Genomic DNA, 22,528 nt, shown 5'->3' with positions numbered 1-22,528 from the left:
AGTCTGTTCCTCGGTGTTTCACATAATCTTATAAACATTAGAATATATTTATGTTGCTTCATTTCATCACAAAGATGTAGACTTGCATCTCGCTTACTACATTACAATGCTATACATTCAATTGTAAGTCGCTTCCTTACAATACAATTATACACACTCAGTTGAGTGTGTTTTATTTACATGTCAATCACACACAACCAAGTTTCAGGTCTTTTTCTTGTATTACAATGATACAGACTATTGCCTATTTGTACCTTACATTACAATGAGCCAGTTGCATGCCTCTTTTTACAATTATAAACATTTTAATGCTTGAATTCGTTCCTTACTTAACAATGATACATGTCTTGGATGTCTCTTCCTTACATTACAATGATGCACACTATATAGAATGTTGTTCCTTATATTGCAATAATACACGGCTTACATATGTACATACATATGTATGTCTCTTCCATTCATTATCATGATAGATTGCTTGCATTCTATATGTCTCTTCTTTACATTACAACTATTAATTGCTTACTTGTGGTATGTCTCTTCCTTACATTACAATGATACATGGCTTACTTGTGGTATGTCTCTTCCATACATTACCCTGATGCATGGCTTACTTGTGGTATGTCTCTTCCTTACATTACAATGATACATGGCTTACTTGTGGTATGTCTCTTCCATACATTACCCTGATACATGGCTTACTTGTGGTATGTCTCTTCCATACATTACCCTAATACATGGCTTACTTGTGGTATGTCTCTTCCATACATTACCCTGATACACGGCTTACTTGTGGTATGTCTCTTCCATACATTTCCCTGATACATGGCTTACTTGTGGTATGTCTCTTCCATACATTTCCCTGATACATGGCTTACTTGTGGTATGTGTTTTCCATACATTACAATGATACATGGCTTACTTGTGGTTTGTCTCTTCCTTACATTACAATCATACATGGCTTACTTGTGGTATGTCTCTTCCATACATTACCCTGATACATGGCTTACTTGTGGTATGTCTCTTCCATACATTACCCTGATACATGGCTTACTTGTGGTATGTCTCTTCCTTACATTACCATGATACATGGCTTACTTGTGGTATGTCTCCTCCATATATTACAATGATACATGGCTTACTTGTGTTATGTCTCTTCCATACATTACAATTATAAAGTGCTTATATGCTGTATGTCTCATAAACTGATACATGGTTTACAAATGGTATGTTTCTTCCAAACATTACAAAAATGCATTGTTTACATGTGGTATGTCTTCCATACATTACAATGACACATGGCTTACAAGTGGTTCGTCTCTTCCTTACATTACACTGATACATGACTTGTTGTATGTCTCTTCCATACATTAAAATGATACATGGCTTACTTGTGGTATGTCTTTTCCAAACGTTGTGATACATTGCTTACTTGTGGTATGTCTCTTCCATACATTACAATGATACATGGCTTACTTTTGGTATGTCTCTTTGTTACATTTCCCTGATATATGGCTTACTTGTAGTATGTATCCTCCGTACATTACCATGATACATGGCTTACATGCAGTATGTCTTCTCCTCACATTACAATGATACACTGTTGCTTGTTGATTCCTCGTACATAACACCATACCGGACAGATGGGATTTCCTCACCAGAATTGAACAACTTACAGTTGAAACTAAAGTTCTTCAAATTTTAGCTTTAATTCAAAATTTGTCCCATCTTTCATGAGTCTTGTAAGCAGATTAGGTGGGAGTGTTTTGACACACTCCGGGTCCTCACATTATCAAATAATGTAACCTCAGAAGCTGAAGGTCCTCATATTAAACTTTGAAATATGCACATTTGATTTAAGCAATTGAATACCTTTGATTAAGATGCTTTGCTCAACATACAAGCCTTCTCCTGTATGAAATCCGAAGCTCAACATTAATACATCCATGCTTTAATCTGCATCTACAGATGGGGGAAAGTGATTAGGGTACATAGTCTGGTCAGGAATGTGATGCTATTGCACTGTGTCTGCAATGCATGGCTTATCATCAAGGGAGGGTTTAGTGTCCTGGAATATATGTGCAGGATATAGGTGCATTGTGTCCTGAAATTCCTGGATTTAGTGGTGTTTATTTTATAACCCTACTGAACGAAGTTTAGAGGGGTATATAGGAGTGAGCTTGTCTGTCGGACGGTCTGTCTGTCGGTCAGTCCGTGTCCGCTCTCTAATTCAAGTTGTTTTCATCCGATCTTCACCAAACTTGGTCAGAAGTTGTCTCTGGATAATATCTAGGCCAAGTTCGAACATGGGTCATGGCAGGTCAAAAACTAGGTCACAGGTTCACTTAGTGCGTTTTAAACATTGAGCATGGTGTCTGCTCTCTAATTCAAGTAGTTTTCATCCGATCTTCATTAAACTTGGTCAGAAATTGTATCTAAATGATGTCTAAGTCAAGTTCAAATATGGGTCATGCCGGGTCAAAAACTAGGTCACTGGGTCACTTAGTAGGTTTTACAAATTCAGCACGGTGTCTGCTCTCTAATTCAAGTAGTTTTCCTCCGATCTTCACCACACTTGGTCAGAAGTGGTATCTACATGATGTGTGGGTCAAGTTCGAACATGGGCCATGCAGGGTCAAAAACCAGGTCATGGGGTCACTAAGTGCGTTTTAAACATTGAGCATGGTGTCCACTGTTTTTTGTAAAGACAAGATGCAAAATATTTTGTGTCAATGCGGCATGTGGGGGTATTCGTCACGTCTGTGACAAAGCTCTAGTTTCATTTTTTGTTTTTAAATTATAAATGAGCAAGACTATGCTTTATTGTGACTGCGTGTAATTTCTTTCATTTTGGATTTCTTGTTCTTGAGATGAACTGTTCATATTACTGTTATGTTGGTCATAATTGTAGGATTCAATAAAAAAAAATCATGAGTATCTGTCTTTTTTAGTGACTTTGGGCCTTTCAGGCCCTCTTGTTTGGTTTTAACCATGAAGAGTACATGCGCATGTCAACAGATATCAACTCCTGTCATTTCCAAATTCTCAACATTTTATCAACAAGTACACATAAATCATTTGCAGTCAATTATTCTTATGGAATTTTTATTTCAGTTTTAATCTTCGTCTATAGCTCTATTGAATTGCTTAGACATAACACGTTATCAAATGTGTTTGGTATCAAATTATTTTACAGCAATATTTAAAACATTTTCTTATTTATTCAGTTGAATAAATGCTTTCATTTTGCTTCATCTGATTTACATAATCATTCCTTGGCTTCACAAGGGGAAGTGTGATTGCAAAATGCAGTTAAGCGGTTTATGATTTTGTATCTCTACATTTCACTGAATTAAATGATACTTGAATGACATTGGAAAGGCTTTTAACCCTTTGCATGCTGGGAAATTTGTCGTCTGCTAAAATGTCGTCTGCTGAATTTCATAAATAAGCATTTTCTTTGATTTTTTTTCAAAGAATACTATCAGAATAGCAAACAGTTTGGATCCTCATGAGACGCCAAGTTCTTTGGCGTCTCATCTGGATCCAAACTGTTTGTAAAGGCCTTCAAAATTCGGTTCCAGCACTGAAAGGCATTTAAAGGAGGGCTGTGACATTTGATGATTTGGCTTTGAGTCAAAAAGACTAGTCATGTTTGATCACTTTTCAACATTGGTAAAGATATGTGACAGAAGTGTATTCAAGTCTCTCAGAGATCTATTTAATATCAGATCAGATCATTGGTGGAAAATAAAAAATAATTGGACAATAATAATAATAGTTTGAAATGTCAAAGTGTTTTATGTTTTAGTTGAAAGTGGCTTTATTGGGGATATTTTTTAAAGGACAGCAATATCTTTTTGGTATAGTTTTATTAAGCTTAGAGGTATGCTAGTTATTAGAAATATGCAGGACTGTAGTCAATAATATTATAGAATTAGTCAAATGTATTACTGGTAACCAGTATTAAGATCATTTTCTCCACAACTTTAAATTTTCTTCTCAATTTATAACTGTATAAATCTTCATTATTTTTTTTGCCACGTTTACAACTTATGTATTGACTCTTATTGAATGAATTATAGAAAAGGAAACATAATTACCCGGGAAATGCCCACAACAGTAATCACAAAGTTAGTATTTGATATTCATTTAATCAAGGAATTGTATGTATTGCTTTGAACTATAACTTAAATATAATTATGTTCAATACTTGGAAATTCATTTTTTTTAAAACATCACTTTCTTTTAAGAAAAATCACTGTTACTTAAAAAACATCACTGTGTCTTAGGAAACATCACTGTGTATAAGGAAACATAACTTTATCTCAGGCAACATCATGGTGCCTTTGGAAAAATAATTTTGTCTTTGGAAACAACAATTGTCAAAATATGACTTAGCATTGGGAACATCACTTTGTCTTAGGAAATATCACTTACAAGGCAAAATAACTTTGTCTTCAGCAACATCATTGTGTCTCGGGGAAAAATCACTGCGTCTTAGGAAACAGCAATCGTTAAAAAATGGCTGAGTATTGAGGATATCACTGTGCCTTGGAATCATCAGTGTCTTGGGAAACATCACTGTGTCTTATGAAACATCACCATGTCTTCACATTAATTTGTCATGTTTTAGGAAACATCAGTTGTCTGAAAATTGGCTCTCCATTAAGAACTTCATTGTGTCTTAGGAATTATCACTGTGTCTAAGGAATCTTCACTGTGTCTTAGGAATCATAACTGTGTCAAAGGAAACATCACTGTGTCCTAGAAAAGATCAGTGTTCAAGGAAAGATCACTGTGTCTTAGGAATTATCACTATGTCTTAGGAAACATCACAGTATCTTAGGAAAGATCACTGTGTCTTAGTAAAAACATCACTGTGTCTTAGGAAAGATCACTGTGTCTTAGGAAACATCACTTTGTCTTAGGAAAGATCACTCTGTCTTATGAAAGATCACTGTGTGTGTTACGAATTTTCACTCAGTCAAAGTAAACACGTTTTTGTCTTTAGAAAGATAACTGTGTGTTAGGAATTATCACTGTGTCTTAGGAAACATCACTGTTTTAGGAAGCATCACTGTGTAGTTGGAAACATCACTGTGTCTAAGGAAACACATTTTTGTCTTAGGAAAGATCACTGTGTCTTAGGAAGCATCACTGTGTCTTAGGAAGCATCACTGTGTAGTTGGAAAAATTACTGTATCTTAGGAAACATCAGTTGTTTTAACAATTTATTTGCTTTAGAAGCATCACTTTGTCTTAAAAACAATAAATTTATCATAAACATTACTGTGTCTTTGCATACATCACTGTGCATGGGGAAACATGACTTTGCCTCAGGCAGCATCTGTGTGTCTTAGGAAACATCACAGTGTCTTAGGAAACTGAACTGTTTCTTAGGAAACTGAACTGTGTCTAAGGAACCATCACCGTGTGTAAGGAAACATCACTAGCTGTGTCTAAGGAAACATCATAGTGTCTTAGGTAACATCATAGTGTCTTAGGTAACATCACAGTGTCTTAGGAAACATCACTAGACCAGACCAGACTGTGCAAATAAACAGTATGTTTTTGAGCTGTACTGACTGCATATGGCCTAAGACCCATTTGTGCAAGGCGCGGGTCATATCATGTCAATGTACACAATTAAAGCTGGAAATTACAAGTAGGCTATAAATCAACTGATAGGTACAACATTATTGCATACTTGTATCTGACTTCTTTACAAGCTTTGAAACTGAGGCTCACTGCCAAGTAAAACATGGACCTGTATCTTTTCCCACTTCGGGCTTTCAGATTTATTAAATAGCAAGTCAAAGTGGTTGCATATTAGGCACAAACGGCAACGGTTTGTTTAATTTGGTTCCAGTATTTATGAGCTTAAGAATTATGTCAAAGGAATGTGATGTTGTGACTTGCTGACCATACTTCATATGACTCATAGATTTGTGAGGATATTTCATAGGAAAAGTTCAAAGAATTATTATATTATCACTGTTGATGAATTAAAACAAGTTGCACACTCTTTCTGCGTCTAATTTTCTCTGTTTAGCGTAAAGAACTAAAGTCTGTGAATTTCTACTAATTTTTATGTTAAGATTGGTAGATGAGACGCGTTTAGTTTTATTTTCCGTTTTCATATTTTTAGCCACGTATCAGTTACATTTAAAGATATATGGGGGAAAAAAAATGATTTCATAAACAATAAATAGGAAGAATGTTTGGAATGGACTATTCACAAAATGAAACCTGAGTGTGACTTGATTCTTAAGAGGCAGAATCACCAGCTTCTTAATGATGGCTCAGTGTTAAATGTCTGGATGGACCCTCTAAAGACAAACGGACAGACACTGTCCACTATGCCACCAGACATCAATGGAAACACCAGGCCACTGTTCAGTGTGCTGAAGCGTATGAAAGGTAATTAAAATGAAGCATTATTTGCAACAAAGTGTCTTTACTGTTGGACTCCAGTATGTGAATGCTCCAATTTTAGGCTGAAATTGTTTTTTTTGAAGCCATTATCTTTAATTATAATGTACTTATCCATTTACGTTGCAACTGCCTGCCTTGGTACATGGTAAGTATGTTTTACTTGATACCAAGAACTGGAACAGTATTGTATATATTTGTATGTATATATAAGATAATAGTAAACCTAACCATAAAACTCATAAACTACAAATATTATACAAATTGCAACAAACCGCATATATGTACCTTTCTCTACTAAGGCACTATTGACCCCTTAACATTGGCGAAACGTGACAATTTTCTATTCATTTTAATTCTAAAATCTCGAATGTCTTTGTGTAGGATTCAGCCAATTATACGTCGCCTCAATTCTAAAGTCGCGAATGTCAAAAAATTGCACAAATCGACAGATTAACAAAAATTATTAATTAATGTAATTTTTGTAGTTTAAAAGCAATTGTCTTTAAATTTTGCAAATTGATAGATTGCATACATCTCAGCCACCTGTCAAAATTTCATAAAGATATCTTGTTTTTTAATACATGGTTTGTTATTTCAAAACTTTAGAAGCGATTTTCTCAAAATCACTTTTTTGTACTTTCATGCATTCAGAGTAAGTGCGACAGACTGATGTAGTCATTTCTATCAAATATTGACTTTGTGGCCTTTTTATGTTTCTTTCATGTGCTCAGCTCCTACCATATCATTTAGAACTTGCTCAAGACAATAACACATGAAAACTTTGCCAAAGAAAGTCAACTAGGTAAAGTGAACATGATTTGTCTAACTTTTTATTTCCTTAAGCGTTTCAATAGAGTTCGACTAAAATGTATCATGATTTTCAACCCAGTGTATAGACTTGTTGTAATTTAGATCCCCAACCATTTTAACCCCTGGACAATTTGATGTGCATCTCCCACTTAGGAAAAGAAGAAAATGCTTGACTTAAGGGGGTAAGATCCAGAATGAAAAAAAGGAGAAATAAATTCCTGTGTCAGCTGCCCCTCAACCATGGTGGACAAATATTGATAGGAGCATGACTTAATGCCTAGCAAATCTTACTTAAAGATTTGTTTAATTTGAAATCAATCTCAAAACCAGAATAGTATTTTATAAATTGTCTGTCTGTTCCACAGAACTTCATAAGAAGAAACAGATATTTATTGAAGAGAAAACCTTGCTTACTATTATTTCAGGAAAGACAACTATCTTTTACAGTGAACAGTGTATTTATTAAAATAAAGAGTTATCCTTCTTGTGTTGAGAACTTAAAAAACAGCAATATATATATTAAGTGAAAAGAAAACCCTACTAATACAGTGTTACCGGACTTAGGGGTCATATGGCATGAACGGTCAGTCTACCCAACAACATTAAGGTACAAACAACAAATGAATGAATTGTAATTTACATTGAATGCAACATCTGCAAGTTATAATACAAATAATATTAGTAACGTTGTTACTTCAAACACAAACGCAGTGGGCTTTAAAAAAAATGTCCTGTTACAATAACAATGTCATTTGGTGGCAATCAGTAACCGCAGTCATTATAAAGGCTCGATTGGTCATTGTCGGCTCGGGTTCTACTTACATGTACCCTGGGTACTCTTAAGTATACTTACATGTACCCCGGGTACGGTAAATATACTAAAATGTACCCGGGAAATGCAAAGCTAAATCGGTCGTTGTCGGCTGTTTTCTTAATTCAATTATATTCACATTATGTCAATTTTCTGTAAAATGGCCTATCGAAACTCACACTAAAAAAGCATGTTGATGCAGTTTTTTTAAAGAGAAATTTGTTTAAGATAATCGGTAGCGCGTTTTACGACATCAGATTTTGGGCTGGAATACAACTCGTGTACAGTCTAATATCAACCAGGTACAATTACGTATATTTACCGTACCCGGGGTACATGTAAGTATACTTAAGAGTACCGGGGGTACATGTAAGTAGTACCCCAGCTGACAATGACCAATCAAGCATTATAAAGCCATTTCATGAGAGCGTGACAAATTCAAAAGATCATAATCGCTGATATTGTGTCAATAGCAACACTAGGGAGCCTTGTTGTTATTATCAGGCACAAAAGAGATCAAATGGAGCTTGACTTACAAATTTTAATGCACTTGTATGGTATGTATAAAAGTAACAATTTTTGCAAAGCTAAATGTGATTTTTTTCATATTGCATATTAACTACATGCACATGCAAGTACACTTGAAAAGTGTACATATATTTTTGTAACACTTTATCAAAGTTTATGCTTTAGATGTTTGTTTCTCTGAATGAGTTTGTTACTTGCAGCAAAACAACCATCAAACAAGTGGTCATCTGCCCTTAGCAGTCACCTGAGTTTGACCACTCTGACACATTGTAAAGTGTATTTTCAGGAGTTCCCTGTGTACTTAAGAACCTCACTTGCAGTAACCCAAATGATTACCATTAGTTTCCCCTTGTTCTTAACAAATAGCAACATATAATATAGGTAATAATACTTGTTTAAGCTTTTTTCATGAAAGACAATGCATCTTTCACAAAGAGTAATGTATTTTAATGATTTATCGCTTTTGTACTTTGCGACCTCCACATATTCAAACAGCAGGCATTGCAATATTATATTGATTTTTTTCCCCGTCAAATTTCATATTTGTATAAGAAAGACAACTCTGTCAGCTAAAACGAGACAGGTATATTCATGAGTTGTCCCCCTTGTACTTCAGAGCTCCATAATAACCGACGGTAACAGAATGTACCGGTAGTAAGCAGATAGCAAACCCTTCTTAAAATTGCAAATTTGCATAAGAAAGACAATTCTTTTATGCATTGTCCCCCTTGTACTTCAGAGCTCCACACATTCAAACAGCAACAGATTAAGTAATTGAATAGAAAAAAAGACTACTCTTCAATTTATGAGTTGCCTCCCTTGCACTTCAGAGCTCCACAAGCAGCACCAGGACAAGCTGGAGGATATCACGGGCCGGTTTGATGGCATCAAGATGACCCTCTCGGAGAAGGTGGAGACCTTGCGCAGCGAGTGTGACCGCCTGCGTGATCGCGCCAAACACTGCGAAGAGGCCCTCCAGAGGGACTCTGACTTCAAAGTACAGGTAGTAGATCTTTATAGTAGTAAAGTGGCTGGTTTACAGATTTCTTGCATTTGTTTAAAATCACCTTTGTACTTCTAGTTAGCTTTTGTACCTTTCTTTATTTTCGGCATGGGTCATAAGCTGTCAACTTTTACATTACCTCAGTTCAAAACTGGGTCATGTGGAGTCAAAAATTAGGTCACTATATAAAATACAAGAAAAAGCTTGTAGAACAACTATGAGGAGATGGCATTTTGTTTTACACCTGTATCCTGCAGCTGAGGTCAAGGTCACACTTAGAGGTCAAAGGTCAAATTTGGCTCTAAAACAGCATGTCAGTGCTGTTACTTTGTCATTCATTATTCAATTTGTAGATAACTTACCACAAATGACTACCATAAGGAGATTGAGTATCACATGTACCAATCATCACATTACCTCAAATTTCAAGGTCACACTTAGATTTCATTAGTATAAGTTGGCCATTGACAGGTGTTTTTACTAATCCAGAGTTTTGAGACAAAAGTAGACTGTAGGACATCAGTGCCCCATAGGCATACTTCTTTTTGTCTATCATTTTGCCTTTAATTGTTGAAACCTAATAATTGTGTAAGGCAGACATGTTTATATAATACGGCTCAAAGAAACCCAAGCCAAGATATTCAGCATTTAAAGAGTGTTGTGTTTTGTAGGCTAGATACACAATTTATTTATTTCTGTTTACGAATGAAGCATTCTGATCACAAACCAAATGTAAAAAAAATGTTCATAAATATGTTCAGTTCTAGTTTTTTATGCTCCCCCCAAAAAATTTGGGGGGAGCATATAGTCGCCGCTTTGTCTGTCCGTCCGTCCATGCACAATTTTTGTCCGGGCTATTTTTCAGCAACTAATGACCGTAATTCAATGAAACTTTATGGGAAGCTTCACTACCAAGAGGAGATGTGCATATTATCAGCCGGTTCTCGTCGGATGATTTTTCTTAGAGTTATGGCCCTTTGAAATTTTCCATTAACTGTACATATAGTGCAATTCTTGTCCGGGCTATTTCTCAGCAACTAATGACCGGAATTCAATGAAACTTTATGGGAAGCTTCACTACCAAGAGGAGATGTGCATAATATCTGCCGGTTCTCGTTGGATGATTTTTCACAGAGTTATGGCCCTTTGAAATTTTCCATTGTACATATAGTGCAATTCTTGTCTGAGCTATTTCTCAGCAACTTATTACGGGAATTCAATGAAACTTTATGGGAATATTCACTACCAAGCGATGATGTGCATATTATCAGCCTTTTCGGGTCGGATGATATTTCTTAGAGTTATGGCCCTTTGAAATTTTCCATTGTACATATAGTGCAATTCTTGTCCGGGCTATTTCTCAGCAACTTATTACGGGAATTCAATGAAACTTTATGGGAAGCTTCACTACCAACACGAGATGTGCATAATATCAGCCGGTTATGGTCGGATGATTTTTCACAGAGTTATGGCTCTTTGAAATTTTTATAAACTGTACATATAGTGCAATTCTTGTCTGGGCTATGTCTCCCCAACTACTGACTGGAATACAATGAAGCTTTATGGGAAGCTTAACTACCTTGAGGAGATGCGCATGTTATTAGTGGGTTCTGGTAAGACGATTTATTTAGAGAGTTATGGCCCTTTGAAATTTTAAGTTTCTTAACCATCTACGTATTATTTTGTCCGAAGTTATGCCCCTCAAGACGTTTCCTTTTATCTAAATATAGAGTGCAATATTGTGACAAAAAAACCTTTGGGGAGCATAACCCGTCTCCGACGGTTTCTTGTTTAAGTTTGCATAGCCTTAAACTTGAAAATATGTGCAATTCCAATGACAGTCTAATTTACCACTGTATGTAGGTAATAATTTATAGAAATCTATGTCAAAAACCATCTTACACAGAAGGGCCAAAAAAAAATGTGTTTGTGTTTGTAATTAACCAAATATTGAAATGGTCTTGAGCCAAATATATAGTAGGATGTTTTAATTCCTGTCATTTTGGTGATATTTTAATAGTATTTATAAAGATTATTTTTTTGCTAAATAGAATCATAAAAATGTTGCCATTTGTTTATAAAATTTTCAAATTGCAGTTTCTGTCTGTCATAACCGGCAAACTGAAGTTTCAGACACACACATATTTCAACACCATGCTTTGGTGAGTGAATATAACACAGATATTTTAGTAAAATTTGTAAGAAATCCAAGTCACTGTTCGGTAAATTTATATCACAGGGTACATATGATTTGTGTCTCATGTTCAGTGCGCACTGGCCCCCTACCGCAGTCTGCCGCAGGAGATAGAGAGTCTAAAGACTGTCCTGGAAATGAAGAACGAGGAAATCAACAAGCTACGAACCCACAATATTGAGCTGCAGAAGAAAGTAAGGCTCATCTGTCAGTTGCAGACATAGTTAACCCTTTGCCTGCTCAGAAGCAAGTTTTAACCCTTTGCATGCTGGGAAATTTGTCATCTGGTAAAATGTCGTCTGCTGAATTTCTAAAATTTGCATTTTCTTCATTTTTTTTCAAAAACCACTATCAGAATAGCAAACAGTTTGGATCAAGATCAGACGCCACGTTTTGTGGCGTCTGATCTTGATCCAAACTGTTTGCAAAGGCCTTAAAATTCGGTTCCAGCGCTATAAGGGTTAATGGCTGTGTGTAGCTCGCAGTTTGTTCAGGTTTTATGCTGTTTGCAGCTAATCTGTATCACGGGGTTCGATAAAAAGGCTTTAAAACTTGAAGAAGGTCTTAAATTTAATTTGGTTTTCTAAACCCATCAAAGTGGTAAAGAGGTAAGCAATGGCTCTACCTGCCTTGCACATGCCTACCACCCCATACTTCCTAACCCTTCCCCCCTGTCCCACCTATTCAAAGATATCATGGTATATGAATTTTCTGATGTCAGCCATTACACTTCTTTTGTATCTTACCTCACGATCAGATATTTAAACAGTTTTACAAAGATTCATATTTACCAGAACACTTTTTACATTTTACTTCATGATTGGGCATAAATGATTCACAAGAGTTCTGATATTTGAAAGTCGTTTTCCAATGATACCTCAGTTGCACAGTTCATGAACTCTATTTTAACATGTTTTACCTGTATTCCAATGATGCCTCGATTGCACAGTTCATGGACTCTCGTTTGTACCTTCAGCTTGAGGAGCTGCCCGTTGCTAGGGAACAGATCATCAGTCTGCAGCAGAAGAAGGAGAACTTGGAGGCCATTATCAGCATGAAGACAGACCATGAGAAGTAGGAAACCTTTATTGTATTGTTTATATATGAGTCTTGTACTGGGATTAATTTTTTGTGTGTAGTGTCGTTCCTGATAAGCCTGTGTAGTGTCGTCCCTGATAAGCCTGCGCAGTCTCCACAGGCTAATCAGTAACAACACTTTTCGCTTCTATTGAAGGAAGTATTTTGTACAAAAAATCCAGGGAAAATGTCGCTGTTTAGCCTGTGCAGACTGCACAGGCTTATCTGAGATGACACTTTACGCACATGCATTATATTAGTCAATTTTTCCTAGAACAAAGGTCACATTATAAAATATATACATGTATCCCAGATTAGTCTGTGCAGTCTGCATAAGTTATTCAGGGATGACACTTCTGCTTTTAATGATTATTTTTTTTTATTCAAGGAAGTCTTCTTTGCAAATATCCAGTTTATGTGGAAAAGGTTGCTGTACGCACATGCATTAAACCTGTTTTTCAAAAGCATTAGATACTTTCAACTTATACTTGAGACTACAACTTTCAACACATTATGATGAAAATGTTTATGTTACTTATTTTGAGTCTGATTGAAAATATCAACATTTGTCGGATAGCTTTAGCATAGCACTTTCACTTCCAAGTTTTCTGTTTACACATTTTATTAATATCATCATTTGTCAACATATATTGGTTGTGCATACACTTTTTTGGACAAGGACATTTTCTACAAATTTCAGAGTCCTTCATGAGCGATGCCAGAGTTTGATGAGAAAGTACGACAAGGAATCCCGAGCAAACAAACGCCTGTCCATGGATTACGAAGAGCTGATGTGGAAACTGTCCGAGTCATTCACCGACCCTGACCTGGGAACCCTGGAGTTGTACCAGAAAATGGGAATGTCCCCCACAGGTGACCTGACTTCACCTGGCCTTGGCAGAAAGTTGAGAACGCCGTCTAGTTCGGAAAGCAGTCCCTCCAAAAGTCCTGCCACCAGAAGGACTTTGTCCTCAAGTGCGGATGATCGGGAAGAGAAAAAAATGAAAAGACGTTCTGGAAATTATTTAATAGATGAAATGAAGCACAGGGCCACTAGTCCTCTTGCAAAGCAAAGTGCGCAAAACCCACTCACGAAGTCGTGGTCACCAGGTAGTGGTTCTCTGTCTAGTTCGCCGACACGCTCGAATGGTCGTCATGGCACCGCCATGTCCCAGTCCTGGTGTGTTGAAATGGAAAAGGATGAGAACCAATCCCAAGCAGCCGTCAGCAAGATTCCTCGGAGCAAATCCAACACAGATAAACAGTCTCATGGGAAGTCAGTTTCTCCAGAAGTAAGTGATAGATTGAGAACTGAACAAGTTTCTGTTTCGAAAATGGAAACGGATAATTCCAATTCCAACAGTGTCAACGGCGATGTGCAGACGTCAGTTGAGTCTGAACTCGTCACGTGCAAGAGTGGAGAATCACCACAAAAATCAGAGCCAAAGGCTGTCCCAGAAATGGGGCCATTGTCGGAAAGTGACCATGTGTTCAACGAAAATTTCTGTGTGATGAATAATAAACATGCCAATGCTGATTCTGATACAAATTACTCTACCTCTTCCATTACTTCTGTCGACACACTTCGATCTGAAACTCTTTCCTGCCCACCTTCAAAACTGCCAGTAAACATTGAAGAAGAAAATGACACAGGATCAGCAAGATGTAGAGGTCACACAGAAACCACTGTATGATCTTTTTTGTGTTGAACAAACTTTTTGTTTAAGTAGTTACAGTGTTTGTGTTGAAAAGCAATTACTGCAAAACCATTTTTATTTGTAAGCATAAAATGTTGCGGGGGATTTTCCCCCAGACTCTACAATTTCGTTGACATGTGAATTCTAAGATATCTGATTAAAAAAACAACCACTTTGGAATGTTTGTCAGTCAGTCATGTGTACAAGTGTATGTAATGCATGTCTAAGATCATTGGTAGGGGGGGGGGGGGGGGGGGGGGGGGGGGGGCGGTCACTTTGTTTCATGCAGGTGTTAATCACACATTGTCATCTTACAATTGCATATTTGTCTCCTACCGGTGAAACCAGAGGGGACTTATGGTTTGCGCTCTGACAGTCAGTCTGTCTGTCTGTCAGTCCGACACACTTTTCTGGATCCTGCGATAACTTTAAAAGTTCTTCTTATTTTTTTTATGAAACTTGAAACATGGATAGATGGCAATATAGAGATTATGCATGTCATTTCATTTTGTTCCTACGTCAAGAATTCTGGTTGTTATGGCAACAAATATATATGATAAAAAAAAAGTTTGTTTTTTTTACTGACAATGGTGGAGTTTCACCGGTAGGGGACAATATTGCTTGTCAATCTCTTGTTGGTATTTGTTTCACTGTGATTATATTACATTAGGAAGTTGAGCCTCCACATTTTTAGTTCGGCTGTTTTCAGAGAAAACCCGAGGTATTGTCTAAGCCAGCTCGGCGTCCGACGTCGGCGTCGTGCTTAAACTAAACATTTTGTTTAGGTTTTGTACATTGGCTCTCAAATCAAAGTGCTTCAACCTACAACTTTGAAACTTTATATGTAGCTGCACCTTGCTTAGTTCTACATGCCACACCCATTTTTGGGTCACTAGGTCAAAGGTCAAGGTCACTGTGACCTCTAAATAAAAAAAAAATTCTGACAAGCTTTCATTTATTCAAAACTGAACCTGCAGCCGAGTGTGGCACCCGTTATGCGGTGCTCTTGTTTTATTTGGCTTCATAACTTATTATTGATTGTCAGCATAACTACTGACCAGACTGCAGGAGTGTGCAGGCATCATCACAGGATACCGCTCATATAACCTTTGATTACTTGTCAAACTTGGATGGTCATGATGATTGGTGATTTTTTTCTATTTTTCCCTATATGCACAAACAATTACTTTAATATTTATTCTAGTAAATACTCACAATCACTAGAGTGAAGTGTTTTTTATAAGACATAACAGACCCAAATTATATTCAAAGTTTAGATATGGGACCTGCATATTGCTTTCTGTCATTAGATAATGTTCAAAAAATATATATCAATCATAAGTTGTGCCCCCCCCCCCCTCCCCCCAAACAAAAAAAAAAGAGTATGATTTACAATTTTGAAGTTACAACAAGTCCCATCTACATTGTATTCACAGGAACTGGTAGTTAAAAGTTGTAGCCTGCAAAAATCCCTGCTTGATACTTGTTCTGGAGGAGTTAACATGAAAAATTATTCAAATTGTCATTTTCAATGGGACCAATATGTAAATTGTGTTATTTCTCTTTAATATATGTATCAATATGTATCTGGCATGTTTCATTATTGTTTAAATATAAATTGTACCTAACAGATGTAATTAAGGTTAAAATTCCTGTGATGTTTATAGGTTTGTTTTAGTCGAGCGGTAAGTGTGAGTTTACTTTACAAAACTATGAATTGCCTGGAAAACTGTGTATAAGGATAACAGGTCTAGGATACAAGTGTCTACAGACATTTGTCAAGTTATTTGCCACTTTGATTTAAATACAACCAAGTGGAAATTGAAATCCTAACATCATTTTGTATTTAATCCTGTTTATGAAAATCTTCTATTTCTATTGTTAACTATTTGTCATGCGTAGTTAACTATAATAGATGGTTTGGTATTTCATGTGAATGTTTCATCTGTGCTGTCAGTATCTGGATAGAATATGCCTTAATTATTCACATTCATGAGTGCTTTTGTGTTCCAGTCAATTGTGCATTTAGATTTATGATCTGTGTTGTTTCAAACTACAAATTGAATATGGTTATACAATTTCTAGTTTAAATTATTTATATTTTGAAGTTTGTGATCGATGGCATTTGTATTGTTTAACTTGAAAATGTATTTAAATGCCCTGTAAAATTCTATATATATGCAAATGAGTGTGTTCAGTTATTTTCCATCGTAATTGTACCTGTAAATATTTAATGAAGGAATATTAGTTGGAACTGCCTTTTCCACTTTGTGTTTTGCTGACCTGGACAATTCAATGTGCGTCATCTATTGCGCAGTATTTGTTGACATTAGCTACGGTTGCAAAGTTGCCAATATGACTGCAACTCTACATGCCTTAAAGAGAACGTCAATCAGATTTACGAAAAAAAGAAAAGTTCTAAAATCCCGTATTTTTTTTACAATTATTAGATTATATTGATAAAAATATCACGAATTGTATATTACATTACTTTAAAAAGTTGTTAAGTTTTCATATTTTCAGTATATTTGCTAATAAAAGTTTACTGGGTATGTGATCCGGGTAACTACCAGCTAACTATAAATAACGCAAGTAGATTGATCATCATTGTCACATGGTAAACCCAGGAATGCAAATTGTGCATGCGAAGTGAATTGTATCTATTTTATCAAAGACCTATAGATAACATATATCTATAGGTCTTTGATTTTATATATAAAATGATCAATCTACTTGCGTTATTTATAGTGTGTATATCCTTATGTCACCTATTTTCGCAATGTTCTTTTGATTTCACATCGCAAAATTTTATTACCGAATATACTAAAAATATTAACTAGTTTCAAGTAATGTAATATACCAGTAGTGATATTTTAATCAATATAAACTTATAATTGTAAAAAAAATACTGTATTTTAGAACTTTTCTTTTTTCGACAATCTGGTTGACCGTCCCTTTAACTCTAGTGTAAGTGCTGTCAGTGAAAGTAACAAAATAAAAACATGGAGAAAAAACATAAATAATAGATTCATCAACTTTTAAGGAAACAAAATAAGAATTTCACGTTTTACCTGTGGAACTTTATGATATTTTATGGACTGAACAATAAGAATAATCATGATTTTGTTAATCAGGCTGTAATATTTGTTTGCTTTTAGCATGACTTTTAAAGTAAATGTAAGCTTTCAATCTCACCATGTTGCCAACATCTGATTCTTGTGCCCCCTTGTTATGAGAGGGAGGGATATAGAAAAGCCATTGCTCTTCCGTCTGTCCCACTTTTTTGTGTCATGCGTAACTCAAACATTTGTGCTAGAGAGATATATCTTTGCAAATGTACTAACTACAATATAAACTGGGCATCTCCATATTAGCGTTCTAATGTTTGAAACATAACCTGAGTTGTGGGACCTTGCTCAGAGAATTTGTTTTTATGCCCCCCGGATGAATGATCTGGGGTATATTGTTTTTTGCTTGTCTGTCTGTCATTCTGTCCCAAAACTTTAACCTTGGTCATAAATTTTGCAATATTGAAGATAGCAACATGATATTTGGCATGCATGTGTATCTCATGGAGCTGCATATTTCAGTCTTGAAAGGTCAAGGTCATCCTTTAAGATCAAAGGTCAAATATATGGCTTCAAAGCGCAGTAGGGGACATTGTGTTTCACAAACAAAGCTCTTGTTTAACTAGTGAAGTGCAGAGTTAAAAAAATATTGCTGTCAGAGGGCTGAAACTTTATATGCATATTAATCACCATAATTATGAACTTGTGCATCTTCATATTTTCATGAGCAGCTTTTGACACAACTGATGAAAAATTACATTTGTTCACTTGTGTAACGTACAGCTTAAAAATTATTGCTGCTGGAGGGACGATATTGTCAGAACATTCATACCAACTTGTGAATTTGCGCCCCTCCATATTTTGTTTCAGATGTTTTATACAAAACCTGAGACTTGTAGGCCCTTTTTAACCCTTTCCCACTCAGAATCAGAGTGAAAATTGCTATGTGCAAACAGCATACAACCAGAACAGCCTGTGAGTATAAACTGGCAGTCAGTTCAGGCTCTCTGCTGTTAGCTGCTCATCAGTATCTAAAGGTTGCAAATAAAACCTTTACAACTTGAATCTAGTAAGAAAGGTCTTTATTTACATTTAACAACGTATGCATCAAAATACGTATCTCAGTGGTAAAGGGTTAAGGAAAACAAATACCTACATATTTCTTTTTTTCTTTCTACAGAATGTGAGTTTTAAGATCAAAGCAGAATGAAAGGGAATCAGTGTCATACGCACACATTTCTAGTTTTTCAAGTCTTTTACTTCAAAATCACACAAGTTATAATCATGAAATTTAGAATATTACTTCGTCATCAATTGGTGCATTAATTTGATTGAAACTAACTGGTAGATATATTACGAAATGTATTTAGGTTTCTTAGAAGGGGCTTTATAATCAAGCAACCGGGTTTGAAGTGTGCATATAGTGTTTGTTATGTAGTTCAACGGAGGCAAGTCCTGGGTAAACCAAGTTTCATTCTTGTGCATACAGTGTCATCCAAGATGACTGTGTGCAGTCTGCTGGCTGAGTTATCTGGGTATAATACATGTTAATTTAACCCATTTATGCCTAGCGTCTAGAAAAAAGGCCTTGGCAAACAGCGTAGACCCAGATGAGACACCACATGATGCGGCGTCTCATCAGGGTCTGCGCTGTTTGCTTAAAGGAATTTCTGTAAGAAATATTCTTTATATAGAAATAAATAGACTAGACATCCCTAATTTTGGAAAAAAATGATACAATGGAGAAGGATGGGAGAGTCCACTAGGCATAAATGGGTTAATTGTGTTCAAACTGCTTCAAATAAGTCTCTTTACACCTGAATTGAATGAGACCATACCGAATGGGGAAGACATTATGCTTGCAAAGCTAACCGGATTTCCCTAGACATGCCTAATATACAGGTGTCTATATGAGCTGCGTTCTGAGAAAACTGGGCATAATGCTTGTGTGTAAAGTGTCGTTCCAGATTAGCCTGTGCAGTCTGCACAGGCTAATAAGGGACAACACTTTCTGCTTTTATGACATTTTTCGTTTAAATGAAGTCTCTTCTTAGCAAAAATCCAGTTTAGGCGGAAAGTGTCATACCTAAATAGCCTGTGCGGGCTGCACAGGCTAATCTGGTACGAAACTGTACGCACATGCATTATGCCCAGTTTTCTCAGAACACAGCACATATGGTTGCCTGGTGTTCAATAAATGTACAGTTGTAATTAATTCAGATTATGCACTTGAGATTTGAAATGAGAATAGTTACCGTTTATTTATTAAGTTTCATTCATTAGAAATCGATGTTGTCAGTTTCTTTTTCAATTTGCATATTGAAGTATATTAAAAGTTGTCCAAAAAGGATTGTTTGAGTTTGCTATTCCTCTCTTTTTAGTGGCCATTTGAATATAAATTGTTTTAGTTAGCAGCATGAATTGGATCATTAACCCTTTCAGTGCGGGAACCGAATTTTAAATGCCTTTGCAAACAGTTTGGATCCAGATGAGACGCCACAAAACGTGGCGTCTCATCAGGATCCAAACTGTTTGCTATTCTGATAGTATTCTTTGAAAAAAAATCGAAGAAAATGCTAATTTTAGAAATTCAGCAGACGACATTATAGCAGACGACAAATTTCCCAGCATGCAAAGGGTTAAAAAAAATCTTCATATCAGATGGACTAGTCCCCCTGGATTAGTTTACGCACATGAAGCATGAAGTGTTTATGTTGATAATCTGTGTTGTTGAGCCACAACATTGGCTTCAAACCAAATGGCCCCCGTAGGCTTAACGCTCAGATTACTTTTACCAATTGAAGTCAAGTTTACCAAACATTACACTAATGGCTCTTGTGTAATTTTTGTGTAGTCATTAATTATAATCGTGTTAGTCAAATAACTTTAAGATTTTCTTCTCTGAAATTTATTGATATAGCCCAACGCTATCAACAGGTTTGTATAAAAAGTAGTCTAGGAACTCCCGGAAGCACGTGAGTTTGGTTCACGGTCGCCATGCGGGACATGTGGGGTTACCTCCGGTTACTCCGGTTTCACGCACAACACAAGACAACACCAACATGAAAAAATCTTTCAGTAAGAACTAAACAAGAACCATGGGAATTGTTTATTGTTATCTTGAAAAGTATTGAATTACTAAATAACTATTTCTTTTAATGGAAATTGAGGGTTATTGAGAAGCGGAAACTGCCTTTATTCGGCTGTTTTAAGAGTCACTGAACCATACTGTCGTCTTTAATTTTTATGCTCCCCCCAAAAAATTGGGGGGGGGGGGGGCATATAGTCGCCGCTTCGTGTGTCCGTCCGTGCACAATTTTTGTCCGGGCTATTTCTCAGCAACTAATGACCGGAATTCAATTAAACTTTATGGGAAGCTTAACTACCAAGAGGAGATGTGCATATTATCAGCGGGTTCTGGTCGGATGATTTTTCACAGAGTAATGGCCTTATGAAATTTTCCATTAACTTTTCATATAGTGCAATTCTTGTCCGGGCTATTTCTCAGCCACTAATGACCGGAATTCAATGAAACTTTATGGGAAGCTTCACTAACAAGAGGAGATGTGCATATTATCAGCGGGTTCTGGTCGGATGATTTTTCACAGAGTTATGGCCCTTTGAAATTTTCCATTAACTGTACATATAGTGCAATTCTTGTCCGGGCTATTTCTCAGCAACTAATAACTGAAATTCAACGAAACTTTATGGGAAGCTTCACTACCAAGAGGAGATGTGCATATTATCAGCGGGTTCTGGTCGGATGATTTTTCACAAAGTTATGGCCCTTTGAAATTGTATATAAAAAAATATTGTCCCCCCAACTACTGTGCCCTCAAGACGTTTCCTTTTATCTGAATATATAGTGCAATATTGTGACAAAAAAAACTTTGGGGAGCATCACCCGTCTCCGACGATTTCTTGTTAAAGTATGATCAGAGAAATTAAATCACGTTATGTCCGAACAAAGTAAAACAAAAAATATACATTTGCCCGTGAGAAATCTCAAATAGTAGTTTATTTATTGCAAATTACGGGTACTTTAAAAACTTATTAATTACGAAGTTACCTTCCGAACATGTTTTCGGACCGTATGGACAGACGGGCATAATTGTTTAATGGTAGCCTTTGTGTTATGGCATTAAACAAACCTTTTTTTTTTTAAATGATGATCTGGATCAATAGATTTGTGCGAACAGCAAGTTTCAATCCTGTTTTAACCCGGCTAACAAATGCTTGTTATAGATAAATGATACCCGTGGTTATGTTCATTGGAATTCAGATGAAATTTATTGTCGCCTAATGTAATCCAACATTTAATGGTAACCTGACGGCAGCTTCCATGTAAACATCAGTTCCGGGCGTCATGGAATGGTTGATCGATCTTGATTTTTCTATTGTTTATTATCCATAGAATCAGCTTTCAATGATGGAAAGCAATGAAATATTCATCGAATTCAAAATGCTTCGTTTAAACAGAAATCGAAGGAGTGTTTTCACTACAGAGTGGTTTTTATGTAGATACCGCGCCATTTCAATAGTTTAACAATGGACCCGCGTTAGCAAATTGCTTGAACAAAAGTCTGATTACTCAAACTAAACCAAAGTGGTACGTAATCATTTTATGGCAGCCATGGTATTTTTAAGTACAGCCATGTTGTAACATTTCAGTTCTTGCGAAAAAATAACAGTGCTAATTAAGAATGGCTAACTGAATTAGCTTGAATTCGAAAATAGTCGCTAGAAAATACGCCATTAGATATTAGAGCAATATGCATGTGTACTGGTCGTATTTAAAGGTGCATAAATAGCAGTTTTAATTTCACAATTCAAAATTTCTGTTGTCTTTTGTTGCCGTTTCCACGAGCGATCCCTCGAGACGGAAATATAATAAACGCTTCG

General features: G+C 36.1%; 1 protein-coding gene across 2 annotated transcripts in view; it reads left to right on the top strand.

The window, feature by feature from the left end:
- Positions 1 to 19,976, top strand: part of LOC127870987 (restin homolog) — a 96,637-nt gene extending 76,661 nt beyond the window's left edge. The window contains exons 14-17 of one of the 2 annotated variants that reach the window (XM_052413597.1): positions 9,418 to 9,590; positions 11,859 to 11,978; positions 12,761 to 12,858; positions 13,562 to 19,976. In XM_052413597.1, coding sequence (XP_052269557.1) covers positions 9,418 to 9,590; positions 11,859 to 11,978; positions 12,761 to 12,858; positions 13,562 to 14,555 — 1,385 coding nt within the window. In that variant the 3' untranslated portion in view covers positions 14,556 to 19,976. The remainder of the gene's footprint in view (positions 1 to 9,417; positions 9,591 to 11,858; positions 11,979 to 12,760; positions 12,859 to 13,561) is intronic. The other variant, XM_052413598.1, reaches the window with a different exon arrangement.
- The last annotated feature ends 2,552 nt before the right edge of the window (positions 19,977 to 22,528 follow it).

Source organism: Dreissena polymorpha, chromosome 3 (assembly GCF_020536995.1).
Source record: "Dreissena polymorpha isolate Duluth1 chromosome 3, UMN_Dpol_1.0, whole genome shotgun sequence".
In the NCBI taxonomy this organism is placed as follows: Eukaryota; Metazoa; Mollusca; class Bivalvia; order Myida; family Dreissenidae; genus Dreissena; species Dreissena polymorpha.
Note: the sequence above shows the minus strand (reverse complement) of the source record. Positions and strands in the feature narration are given on the sequence as shown.